Below are 14,337 nucleotides of genomic sequence, written 5' to 3' on the forward strand. Positions count from 1 at the left end.
ATATGTTTAATTGATTTTTAGTATTAGTAATTGAGCAATAAACTGAAGCGTGCAAGCGCTTGGTGCGTCAGCTGGACCGGACGGAGAAGTAGGGGGAAGCGGCGCGCGGTCGCTCTGTAAACTAATGACGTGCAGTCTAAATGGTTCGCGCTTGCAAAATCTTTGATATCTCGGCTTCTGGACCACGTACAAAAATTCTTTGTACTTAATCTGGGGTAGCTTGAAGAGATAATCACGAATATTATAGTCATTGTCGCCTTAGAAGCGAAATAGTCCCGTAAATGTTTAGTTTTTATTTAACTTACATTTCTTTTTTACTTTTATCGTCATTATAATTTCTAGAAAGGTGCAAGTTGGCTTTCGCCAACTTAACCTTTCTCTCGCGACTGCGCGATGTTAAAAATAAATACATTTTTACAAAAAAAAAAAATTCTACCCACCCGCGATTCGAACCGTGAACATTCGGCTTCGCAGTTGCGAGCTTACAAACTGAGCTACGGTAGCCTTTCAGTGGGTTGAGCCTGTACGATGTATTTGAACGAGTGGGTCTCTGCAGCTGTAAATAGAAAACTTAAAATGTTCAAATTAAGTTTTATCAAAATAATATCGTCTCTAACAGACCAGAATTTGTGTCTAATAGCAAAATAACGACTGGCCGTTGTCCGAATATTGCTGTTTTTTTTATTAATCACATTTATAATTCATTAAGTAAATAGTTCAAAATATATTTGCACAAGTAGGTATTTATTGCGTTTAGTTTTGTTTATACATATAGACGTACAATGGCAGATATTGGTAGCAAAGTATGTATTTTATGTAATAATGAAATCGAGAAGAAAGATAATATTCGCATCGGTAAGAAGGCTATAAAGACCCTTATAAAAGTGAGTAAAGAGATTGGAGATAAGAAATACTTGAAAATGAAAGACTTAGCATTTCTAAGTATTCACAAGAACTGTCAAATTTTATACATTAGACCATCTCATATTGAAAGTGAAAAGAAAGCTATCTCAGATAAACTGACACAATTAAAAAGAGATAACAAAGAAGCTCGCAAATTTGACTTCACTTCATTGTGCATTTTCTGTGGTTCTGATGCAACAACTGATACTCAAACGGCCAATTAAATTAGTTTCCAGTGATGACACTAAAGACAATATTTTAAAAGCATTGGAATCACGATCAGATGATGATTTTAATAAAAAGTTAAAATTACGATTACAATTTGCCGATGATCTACAAAATAAAAAGGCTCGTTACCACTCTAAATGTATGCAAGTATTTTACACACAATATCCTACGAAAATAGTTGGACCTCCAATGGATGAAAATGTGTCTGCGGTGGTGCATCACATTATTAATCATATACTTGAGAATTCTGACGATTCACAGTTTTCTCTAAAAGAAATGATGGAAGGTTTCCGTGATAACTTGCCGCGTATTTCCCTTGTAAAAGAGCATGTGAAAAATTATTTTGAAGATGACATAATTATGTACACAGAGCCTAATGATACAATAATCTGTTTTGTGAATAGGCAAGGAAAAGTACTTGACAATCAATGGTACAAAAAAAGCCCCTACGGATGAAGAAGAGCGACTTAGAGTAGTAGAAATGGCTGCTCATATTATTTGTCAAGATATACGAATTTGCCATTATGATACACACTGTCATAACGCACCAAGCTCCTTCTTAGACGATGCAGAAAAAGACGTTCCTAAAAGTCTGCAGGTATTTTTAGATACTCTTATTAAAAGCAACAAGCGCTCGGAACACGCATTGCAAAATAAATGGTCCAAGCAAGTTTCAACCATTGCGCACATTTTGATATCTTGCGTGAGACCTCGAACATTTTTGTCGTCAATTTTATTAGGCTTGTCATCTTTCATACACAAGAAATTCGCTGCAAGAGGTCTTGTAGATACTTTATCTTATTTAGGTCTGTGTGCATCTTACCGTGAAACGCTGCAATTTGAATCATCTATAGTAAATGATCCCGAACAATTTAAAATTTCTGATGATGCTTTTATTCAGTTTTCTTTTGATAACGCGGACCATAATACTAATACAATTGATGGTTTTAAAACTTTTCATGCCATGGGCGGTATAATGTGTGTCACTCCTTCTTCTGCTGTGACATCAAAAAGGTCAATAAAAAGATTAAGCACAATACCAACATCTGTGGAAATTGGTAAATTTGGATTTCTTCCTCTTAAATTATTTGACAGGGGCACATCAGCAGGATTAAATAACGTAATTGTAAAGAATTTTGATGACCTCATTCATGATGAATTCGATATTTCGACTGCAGATTTTGTTTGGTTATATCAAAAAAACACACGTTCACTTGAAACGAAAGGATGGAGTGGTTTTCAAGAAGAATGCCATGAAAATATTGATTATAAGACATCCAGAATAATACCAATTCCATTCGTAAATAATCCTCCAAGTGATTACAATACTATATTCACAGTTCTTGTCGAAGCAGCGGAAAGATGCAAATCAAGGACTCAGGAGCGCTGCTTTATTACTTTCGATCAGCCTTTATACATAAAGGCACGCGAAATAATTTCTTATATAGATCCTGCAAATGATCCTTATAATTTAAAATCAGTAGTAGTACGGCTTGGGGGCTTCCACATGCTTATGAGTTTTTTAGGATCTATTGGATTTATTATGAAAGGGTCTGGACTCCAAGAAGCATTTTATGTCTTATTTGCAGAAAAATCTGCCGAAAAAGCACTTGAAGGTCATGTTTATTCAAGAGCGATAAGAGGACATACATTAATACAAGTATCGCTCGCTGCTAAAATTTTTCAAGAAGTTACTTTATGTGAACAAGAAATTTCTTGCTTGTCTAAATATATAGAGAAAATTAAGAAATCAGATGAAGAATCGATGGCTTATTATGATCAAGTAATTGTTATAAAAAAATATATATTGAACATTTACGAAAACTCGAAGAAAGAGGACCAACATGTAAATTGTGGATACAATATTTTATTATGATAAACATCATAAAGCGTTTTATTGAAGCTGAACGTTCTGGGAATTGGGGATTGCACTTGCAATGTGTGAAAAGTATGTTACCGTACTTTCACGCTAGCGGACGTCATTTATATGCTAAATGTAGTCATATATATCTTCAAGATATGATAGCATTAGAATCAACAATGGATATTTTTGAATACGATAAATTTACAAAGTGTGGCTTTTTTACAATCAGGAGGTCTGAAAAACCGTGGTCTGGTATTTTTGCAGATATGACTATCGAGCAGGTTTTGATGAAGTCCATGAAAACTAGTGGTGGATTGACCCACGGGCGTGGCATTTCCGATAGTGTTGTTGCAAAGTGGATTTTATCCACCATAGCATTGACTGATGTATGTAATGAAATGGAGAAATTTTGTAACGTTTCGTTCGATACTTCGGAGCAACATGTAGATACTCGTATTTCAAGGATAAAAAGGGATGCGGCAGATTTGCAGAAAATTAATGAATTTTTCGAAAAGTATAATCCATTCGTAGAATCAAACATTGTAATGTCTATTTACTCTGGAATAGTCGGTAATGAAAGCATAAATTGTTACAACGCGCGTGAAGAAGGAATGAAATTATTGCAGAGCCACATTGGAAAATCTTTTGTAACTATGAAAACTTCATCAAAAAAAAAAGTTCGGTCTCTTCGCTCTATGACATCCAGCATAAAAATTGAAGGCGACGTCGTCACAATAAATCCGCTATTAATTTTCCAACGAATTTCTTTGAATTTAAAAAATCAAGAAGATATGAAAAAGTATCTGCAATATGAACTCGCGCCCTTCCCACTTTCTCTGTTTGATGAGAATGGAATACGCAAAACGGCAAAATCGAGTTTTTATGACAATTTTGAGTGTTTCTCTCAGTCTCCAGTAATAAATGCAAATGACATTTATGTACTAGACGGTGGCAGTCTACTGCATCGTGTTATTTGGCAACCCAACCTACTTGTCAAAGAAATTATTGAAAAATATGTACGATACGTACATCAATATAAGAAAGCAATAATAGTATTTGATGGATATCCCGAGGATACAAGCAGTTCTTTAAAAACGTGGGAAAGATTGCGAAGGCAACGTAACAATGTATCTCGAGAATTTCATTTTGATGAAAATACAAAAATCACTGAAAAGCAGATAAATTTTTTATCAAACAATAACAATAAGAAAAGGCTTATTAGTATACTCTCTGTTGTATTACAAAATGCTGGATTTGAAACTAAAATAGCAGAAGAAGATGCAGATTTATTAATTATTGAAACTGCGGCAAATTTGACTGCAGTAAATAACATTGTCATAGTTGGTGAAGATGTAGATTTGATTGTACTGCTAACACAGTTAATTCCCAGTACAAGGAACATTTTTTTTTTGAAAAAAGGGAAAGGGCGAGAAGTAGATCGATGGTACTCCAATAACAGCTTTAAATATCCACAATTATCAAGATATGTAGCCTTTCTCCACGCTGTATCGGGCTGTGACACAGTTTCTTCGTTGTATAAACAAGGAAAGAATAAATTATTAAAAATGTTTAACTCTAATCCGGATCACCTTCAATTAATAGATATTTTCTATAAAAATAATGCTCTTCATGAAGAAATTGCTAAGAATATGTGCCAAATTATTTCTTTGCTGTATTGCAATAAAAAAGAAGGTACGCTTAACGAACATCGCTTTGAGTGTTTTAAACGATCTACATCTCGAGCTTCATTTCAATTAGAAAATCTTCCTCCAACTGAAGGAGCTGCCAGACAACATGCCTTCAGAGTTTATTTGCAATTGCAAAAATGGTTGGGCAATGACTACGATGTAACCCAGTGGGGGTGGAAAGTCGCAGATAATATGTTAATGCCAGTTTATACTGAAGAACCCTTGATACCGGAAGAAATAATAAAAAAAATATCATGTAGCTGTGCAAGTGGTTGCAAAACTAAAGTATGTGGCTGTAAAAAAAAATCCCTCAAATGTACGAGTGTCTGCAAACATTGTGACTCAACACAATGTGAAAACTTTGAAACTCCTCCTAACATCGAAATAGATGAAGACTCTCTTGATGTTTTCGACAAACTTCTCGACAAAACCGTTGTTGAGTCACAATGTGAAAATATTGACGATTATTCTCTTAATGCTTTCAACATACTTCACGAAAATATGGAAGACGACCAAGAACATGAATCAAAAGAGAATCCGACAAAGAAAAGAAGAATTTCATTCGATAAGTAATTTTATCAATATAGGATATGTTTTCATTGTAATAATTTTATACGTATTTTATACATAGTTGTATAATTATTAAATATTTTTGTAAATAAATTAAATTCTTAAACTTATTTTACACCAAAATTAATTAATTATTGAAATAATGAAGTAATTGTTAAAAGGCCAGCAACAAGTATCAGTATGATTAATGAAGCAAAAAAATTAAGGTATTACACGAAAAATACTGTAATATTATTAATTATTAAAATGACGNATATTAATGTTATTTTCATGCCTTATGCAGATGGGCAGATGATTAAGGAATTGGATGCCTTTAAATATTGGGCTTTTCTCGAACAACGAGGTACAATGTTTAAGAGGTCGTATAGAATCGGCAGTTCTTGTACGGTAGTTATGGTACTCACGGTTACGCATGAAACTATTATAATTACTTTTTGCGTATAGTATACATTTGTAGATGTATATAGAATAAAAAGTAAGTATATTAAATTGTTTAAAATAATCTTTGCATGTTTGTCTGACATTAAGGTTAAATATTAGACGAACTATCCTCTTTTGAGAAATAAAAATTCTGGAAGCATCCCCCGCACTTCCCCATAAGATAACATTATAAGAAATATGAGAATAAACAATAGCATAATAAACACTAATTAGTTGATCAATGGTAAATATATTTTTCAGCTGAAGTATTGCATAGAAACTACTATTTAACTTCTTACATATATGATTTATGTGAGTAGTCCACCTCATATTACTATCCAAGTAGACTCCTAGGAATTTGGCGGTATTTGAAAACTGAATATTTATATTTTTAACTAAGACTGATATATTGCCTGAAATTTCCGTTCTGTTGAAAAAATGCATACAAACAGTTTTGTTTGCATTAACCATTAAAGCGTTTCTTTCGCACCAAGTTGAAAACTCCTTGGACAGGAGGTTCATATTTTTTATTAGCTCTTCTGGAGACTGTGCATCTGTTGCTAAAGTTGTGTCATCTGCATATAGAATAAGATGTTTTGTACTCACATAATGTGGAAGATCATTTATATATAATAAGAAAATTAGAGGTGCAAGAATTGCCCCCTGAGGTACTCCAAGCTCTGTTTGTTGAGGACCAGATCTCTGGTCACCCATTTTAACTATAATTTTCCTAAATTGTAAGTAAGAAGTCAGCCATCTCAAAAAGCTACCACGAAATCCCAAATTATTTAATTTATTTACCATTATACTTAAATTTACAGAATCAAATGCCTTAGATAGGTCGAAAAAAAGTGCACCTACATACTTTCTTGCATCTAGTGAGCTATGAATAAAATTAAGGAGAGCGACAGATCCACTTTCTGTCGATCTTCCCTGTAAAAAACCATGTTGATGTTCTGTTATTACATTATACTTCACTAGGAATGAGAAAATTTTTTTATAAATACATTTTTCAATAATCTTGCATATAACAGTTTGAACAGTTATAGGTCTATAATTATCAAGACATAATCGACTATTTTTTTTGTGAATTGGTGTGACAAGCCCAGTCTTTAGGTCCGCTGGAAAGGAACCACTTTGTACCGAAAAGTTTATTATATTCGACAAAATGTGAGCAATATGGATGTATTTTTGTGGGGACACATAAAAAGTATTGTTTATGCCACTCCTGTTGCCTCCTTAGAAGAACTACGCTTAAGAATATTTCAGGCAGCAGATGACCTTCGCAATAACCAAGAACTGTTTGAGAGAGTGCGTTATAACTTCAACAGCTGTATTAGGTTAAGCTTGTAGCAAAATGGAAATTATTTCGAGAATATTCATTTTTAATTTTGCATTTCTTGTTTTTCGTTTGAATTAAATTTTATTTCAGATAAATAACTACCTAATTCATGGCCCATAGTCATATGTTATCAAACATTTTTCATTAATTAATAGCAAATTATCCTTAATGTTATTATTAAATTATCAGCTTATTGACAGAAAGTGTCAATTTATTAATGTGATAAATAACAATTTATTTGTTATGACATCCGCCTACTTCATTTTTACAAATTTTAGCAATTACCCCTTTAGTGAACGATGACGCATCTAATTTTTTTAGTAGAAAACTATCGGTTTTATCGAAAAATTACAAGGGGAAAAAAGTTGCGCAATAAATCAGTCTTCCCAATAAATATTTTTAAATAAATAATTTTCTTCATGTAAAAAATTTCTAATAAAATATTGCAATGGGGTTGACTGTTTCACTCCTTTATAAAACACGCCAATGATCGAACAAATATTGAAAAGTTGTCTCTTTATTAGGATGCTCATACCAAGTTTCGTGTCTCTAGCATTTCTCATGTTAAAGAAAAAACATTAAAATGTGAATTTCAAATCCCTTAAGAGGATATATCGCCTCAGGGGTGCAACTTTCATATAAGGTATTTTTATTTCAATCCTCTTATTTTTGGCTCTACATTCACTGGTTCCATTTAAAAACACCATGTATAAGTACTGAAAAAAGGTGACTCCAGCAATTTTAATGAAACCCAAACTAAGAACAAATGGTTTTTTCCAAATTCGACGCAAGGGCCTTTGAAAATAAGTAAATTTAGTTAAATTATCGTATTGTACCTCTGGAATCTGTGGTAGACTTGTAGTACATGGAATATTGTGTTACCGTGTAAGTTATAATAGGGTCGTTTCACCTTTTGAAATCAGAGTCATCATTTTGAGAATAACAAAACTTGTTTAAATTTTATTTTGATATTGTCAGTTTTTCTAAAAAAATATGTTACTAAAAGTCAACTTGAAGTAACGGCTTGAACAATGCTGTTTAATTTTTTAAATGACTAACTTCCAAATTAATTTTTTACAATAACATAAAAATAATAATATTTTCAGGATGTCTTAGACGTTGATACCTACTATTTTAATCTAACGGAAGCCAACAAACATCCCAATCGCACTCCCCGATGGTTAAAGTTGTATTCTATGAAAAATGCATATGGCTTAAATAATCTGTCTCCAAAAGACATTAACAAAGCAGCAACAAGTGTATCAACAAATAACGCATCGTTTAATCAATACTGGAGGTAAGAAGAGGTTATTACAGTGAGAAATAAAAAGTTTTCAAATTTAATAATCGTATACAGTGCGTCCCAGAAGTAACGCAAAAAAATTCCTTTTGTGTTGAGTTTTCACAAAAACGCTAAAACACGTCAATTAGTAAATAGGAATTGTCCTTTTGTCACATTGGTTAAATCTTTTTTGCGCTATGTTTGTTAAACCTATGACGTCATCGACATTTTTTTTAAATAGCACTACCTAATTTTTTAAGCATAAATGGATAGCCCTTTTGAAGGGAAATGCGTCAATATAATGTTTGGCCTACTTTAATTTGACATGTGCGAAAAAAAGTTTACGATTGGAATGAACATAGTTTGAATTAATAACAAAAGTAGATATCACAAACTTATGCGCGAACAGTGCTATAGCAAAAAATGTGTTTTGGTTGATTGTTGGTACATGTTTTTATGTAGATTGGGTAGGTACACCCGATCACAGTGGCTATGTAGGCATTGTTCTGAAGACGACAGTTAGCGAATGCAATAGTGCCTCATATCATTGTGACAGTTACAAATACCATAATTTTACATTACGATGCTGTTGTGTTTAAATGAGAAACAAAGAACTGAAATCCTAATTATGGTTGGATACGCAGATAGGATCCGTAGTTATGATGAAGTATATCAATTATTCAATGCCAAGTATCCAGAACAACCAATACCTCCGTCTACAGTATGCAGATTAATACGCAAATTTGAAGACGCTGGCCATGTTAGAGATCTGTCTAGATCTGGAAGGCCAACGACAGTGATAAAAAATGATAGGCAAAATGTTATGTTTAGCTGTCACTGCCGTTCGTCGTATCGCCGAAAACGCCAACATATCAATACATAAAAATGTAGCTACAATCAACCAAAACACAAAACATCCACAAATTTCCATTTTTTGCTGTGGCACTGTTCTCGCATCAGTTTATGATACCTACTTTTGTTGTTATTTTAAACCATGTCCATTCCAGTCATTGGCTTTTTTTTCGCTCCTGTCAGAGTAAAGTAGGCCAAACCCTATATCGACATATTTCCCTTCAAAAGGACTATCCATTTATGATTAAAAAATTAGGTAGTGCTATTTAAAAAAAATGTCGATGACGTCATAGGTTTATGAAGTATAGCGCAAAAAAGGTTTAAGCAACGTGACAAAATGACAATTCCTATTTACTAATTGACGTGTTTTAGCGTTTTTGTGAAAACGCAACACAAAATAAAATACGATTTTTTTGCGTTACTTCTGGGACACACGTACATATTACTATTAAATGTTTAAAGGCGTATTTTGGAGATTTTACACAGAATGTTTCTAAAGTAGGATGACGAGTATTTAAACAGAATATAGGAAACGTCATTTTAATCAAAACTATTCTAATGGACAGGGTTCCAAAGACGAATAAAAAAGTTGCAGAGTAATAAAAGAGCAGTGCCAAATACACATTTTTTCTCTTAAGATTTTTTTATTATTGATTGCAATAATCTCACGGAGGAATAGATATTGCTTTACACACACTGATGGAGATGAAGGGGGTAACTGATTATATCAATAAAATAAAAAAACTGAAATGGGCTGGAGCACCGTTGTATATAAACAATATTTGTTGTCTTAACAAAATCGTGATTTGTTCAGCAGTATTGGCAAATCCTCTTCAAAAAATATGAGCCAATTTTCTCCAGTTAATGTGATCGAAAGAAAGAATTCAATTAGAATCACTCCATCATAACAATTACCCCATGTGTGATTGTTATGAAAATTCATTATAGCATCTCTATCTCCAGAGAGGTTAATCTCATCATTAAAGAGTATTTGTTTAAAAATCGAGGATTGTACTCCATGCTTTCTCTCATCCATGGTCACAGAGCTACACTGTGGAAAATCACTGGATACATTCTACATATGAGGTGGTATAATAAAGAATTTTTAAGTAAACTTCAAACTACTGAGTGGCTAATATTAAACGAATCTTCCTGATGTTTGGGCTATCTTCGATTTCATTACGCACCTGTTCTTCTATTTGAGAGTGCCCCTTTTCAGAGGTACATTTTTTACAAATATTGGTTTCACTAAGACGCTGATGAAATGACTGTGATGCGTAACTCCGCGATCTGGATAACGTCCTTCATAAGGTGCCTGGCCCCTAATGCGCTGCTGTTAGCAAGACCATAAACAAAGTGCATTTCGCACATTTCACTATTTGCGTAAAAAATACTGACTTTTGCATTTGAGAGATATAAACCAAACCTTTGCTTTTTAAAATGTTCCATTTGCAACACCCTACATATATTTGTCTTTTTTTCATTCCTCTCTTTCCCGATTACAATCTACACATGTAATATATTTTCATTTTATGACGAAATAGAAAAACTTTTTAATTTATCCAAAGAATTTTGAAAGATGTGTTATTAGATTACTTTTTCTCGTATTATGGTGAATCTCTATTTTTGACACCCTTTGCATATACATATGTATATACGTATGAATGTGCCTAAGCAATATCCATTATTACAGGTTTTATGTTCGAGATGGCGATGCTTCTCTGAAGGATGGATGCGATGAAAAGTGTAAAAATGAAGTTATTTGTAAAATTTTTACTACTGTATCCCTTAATTCGGAAAAAGCAGGATGTACATAATAAAATATAAATGAATTTTTATGTGTTACTATTTTTTGACTATTATTTCTTCAATAATTTGGGAAAATAATATAAGCCTTCTTTGCAACAGCGATTTTTTCGCCGATCTGCAGTTTAGATTTCACGCTAGTCCAACGACCAGTGTCTACGCAATTATTGCAGTCGAACACATTCGCTTTTCGATTGACTTAAAAAAATTAAACACAAATCACAAAAATTATTTAGGAAATTGTATTTTTAATATTTTTGCCACAGAATAATACAGTAGGTATGCACCTATTGTTAATAATTTAATAATCATAACGCTTCGGTGGATTGAAACTGATAAAGGAAATAATAAAAATGTAAATTTTCACTTTACGTTTTTTTAAATCTTAGGCATTGAATTTTATTTGCAATAACTATGAGATGCGTAAGTCTTCCCGGCATGGAAAGAAAAATGAAAATAATTTTGATTTACGTGATAGTACTGTTATATCCAGTGCTAAATGATGAAACACTTAACAGCAAGCAAGATCCATTTGAACAAGATTTGTGTAAGTACTGTATGTTCTATTTTTAATATCAAATTGATAATAATGGCACCGAAAAATTTAATCCACATCAAAAGTGTATTCTTTATTATAGCGTTGTAGCACTCAACTCTCACAAATAAAATGTATTTTTTTTTCAATTTCCGGGAATTAAAAGTTAAACGAAAATAGGCTTAAATGGAAAACACATCCCTTTATTTTTTTACTTCTTTTTAAATCCATTTAGCAATTAGACAATAAAAACATATTTTAAAGCAATTTTTTTATTTAATTTTTTAATTATTCAACATTAACTCTTTCAAATATAATTATACGAGTTCAGCTATGATAAATTTAAAGGAAAAGAAAATTAAAATCCAAGACTGATGCGGAATTTTCTGTAAAATAGAAAACAAATCTTGATATAAAATATTACTAAAATGACTTGAATATTTAAAATCATAAAATGTTTCCTTAAAACCAAAATCGACGTGTCCCAGTATTTTTGCTTCCAATTTCACAAAAACACGTAACACCCGGTGCATACTTTTCGTATAAAAAGCATATGTATTTTATAATTTGTTGTAACTGTAGCTCCTACGATTCTACAAAAGAAATTACATCTCGTGTAGGTAATTAATTTCCAATTTATACAGTCCATATAATATTTGTTGAGATAAAATTCCAAGAAGACCCTTGCGTAACTTTCTTAGAATTAACCGCATTCGACACCCGATGTAAAAAGACATTGGCGGTGTGGTGTTCACCGTTCATCCGATTAAAGTGAGTTAAGAACAACTTAACAAAGAAAAATGTTTTATTTACATTCTATATCAGCAAATTTCGTACACACTGTACAGGTGTCTCAAACTCGATAGTATGGGCCTACCTACTGTGAGGATATATAAAATTTAAATAAAATTTGAGACACGTGGTGTTAACTGGGATGAGGTAATCTCCATTTTCAATAGAAAGTATTATCTTCGTGATTTGACAGAAACGACTAATGATGTCATCAATTATATTTTTTCCAGAAAAATATCCCAATTTTTTTCCTGTTAAAAAGCTCTCTCTTTACTAATAAACTTTTATTAGAGAAATATTTCTGTATTACTTCCCGTTTGAAAAGTTTTCTCATTCAGAAAAAGTTGATATGTTACTAATTTACGGCGAGTCACAAAAAAATTCAAGAAGAGCTGTAGAGTTACCTACATCGAGAAAGGTATCCAGTGCGCCTCATTCTTGATTACCTTTACAAGATTGGAGGCGACCTTGCGACGAAATGAACATGCATTTTCTCTTCGGAAAAATCAAATAATTGACCGAAGGGTAGAAACAATGTTAATATTGCTAGACTGTTATAGTGTTTCGAACAAAATCCACGAAATTATATACGGCAGGCTAGCCGAGAATTGAATTTGGATAAATTTCAACGAATTTTAAAGACCAAAGGGTATCATGACTATAAAATTCACAAATTGGAATATTTGCCTGAGCGTCACATTGAAGACATCTTAATTTTATAGCTCAAATTGTAGTAAATGTAGAAACTGTTTATCAGAACCTTTTTCAGCACGTTCTTTAAATGGACGAAAGTCGGTTTGGTTTGTCAGTAAGTAATGGTTTGCCAAACAGGCGCAACGAACACTACTGGTTCATTGAAAATCCCCACATTGTAAATCCAGTTCAAAATCAAGGCCATTTTGGAGTAAATGTATGGTGCGACAGTAGGCATTTAATTGGTTCTTATTTTTATGAACATACATTTAACAGCGTGAGTTACCTAAATTTCCTGCAACCAATAACTTCCTGCACTTCTGGAGAATGTGCGTTTGCAGTTAAGGAGAAACCTATAGTTTCAGCACGACGGGGCTCCACCCCACAAAGCCCGGGTTCTGCAGCAATATTTAGATAACACTCCCAAAAAAATGGATTGTGCTTAATGGACCTTTTCAGTGGCCCGGAAAGTCACCAAATCTAACACCCCTCGATTTTTTATGGGGGTTTTAAAAAATAAGATTTACAAAACACCTTCACGAGATATTAATCATTTGAAAGAAGAAATCACAAACGCCTGTAATGAGTTAAACGGCGAAATATTAATAAACGCAGCTCACAACGAAGTCAGGCGAAGATTGGATATGTGTCTTGAAATGAGAGGAGGTCATATAGAGAATAGATTGTAATATGTATGTAGTATGAAATTGTTTTCCTTATTTTTTAAGTTTAGTTATTGTTATCATCACTTTTTTTTTAAATGTATTAAAGAATTACCGATTTTAATCCTTTTATTTATTCCTAATGACATTTACGCACTTTAAACAACAAATATTTAATTATTTTCCAACGACTACTTGATCCTTACACCGCTAATGTGATTTTTAGATGGTATTTCTTTTGAGACTCTTTAGGACGATATTGCTTATAACTTTTAAACGGGAAGTAATACAGAAGAATTTCTCTAATTATTTTATTAGAAAAAAGAGAGCTTTTTAACAGCAAAAAAAATTGGGTACATTTCTGGAAAAAGTATAATTGATGTCATTAGTCGTTTCTGTCAAATCACGAAGATAATATTTTCGATTAAAAATGGAGCTTACCTCATCCCATTTAACACCACGTGTCCCAAATTTAATTTAAATTTTTTGTATCCTCACAATACGCCCATACTATCGAGTTTGAGACACCCTGTACATAGGTACTGATGTCTTTGCCAAGGTTCAGAAGGCACCTACTTTGTCGGTTTTACATGTGACAGGGACAGGTCATTTTACTATTTACAAAAACCGTTTTTTCTTTCACCTCTCGAAACCAATATCAACCTACAACACCAAATTTTTGTATCAATTTTTATTTACA

General features: G+C 32.7%; 1 protein-coding gene across 1 annotated transcript in view; it reads left to right on the forward strand.

Annotated features, from left to right (window-relative positions):
• Positions 1–10,968, forward strand: part of LOC108912444 (sphingomyelin phosphodiesterase 1-like) — a 24,895-nt gene extending 13,927 nt beyond the window's left edge. Inside the window, exons 9-10 of the mRNA XM_018717668.1 lie at positions 8,122–8,312; positions 10,843–10,968. Coding sequence (XP_018573184.1) covers positions 8,122–8,312; positions 10,843–10,966 — 315 coding nt within the window. The 3' untranslated portion in view covers positions 10,967–10,968. The remainder of the gene's footprint in view (positions 1–8,121; positions 8,313–10,842) is intronic.
• Positions 10,969–14,337: the final 3,369 nt, after the last annotated feature.

This window comes from Anoplophora glabripennis, unplaced genomic scaffold (assembly GCF_000390285.2).
Source record: "Anoplophora glabripennis isolate ALB-LARVAE unplaced genomic scaffold, Agla_2.0 scaffold625, whole genome shotgun sequence".
NCBI lineage: Eukaryota > Metazoa > Arthropoda > Insecta > Coleoptera > Cerambycidae > Anoplophora > Anoplophora glabripennis.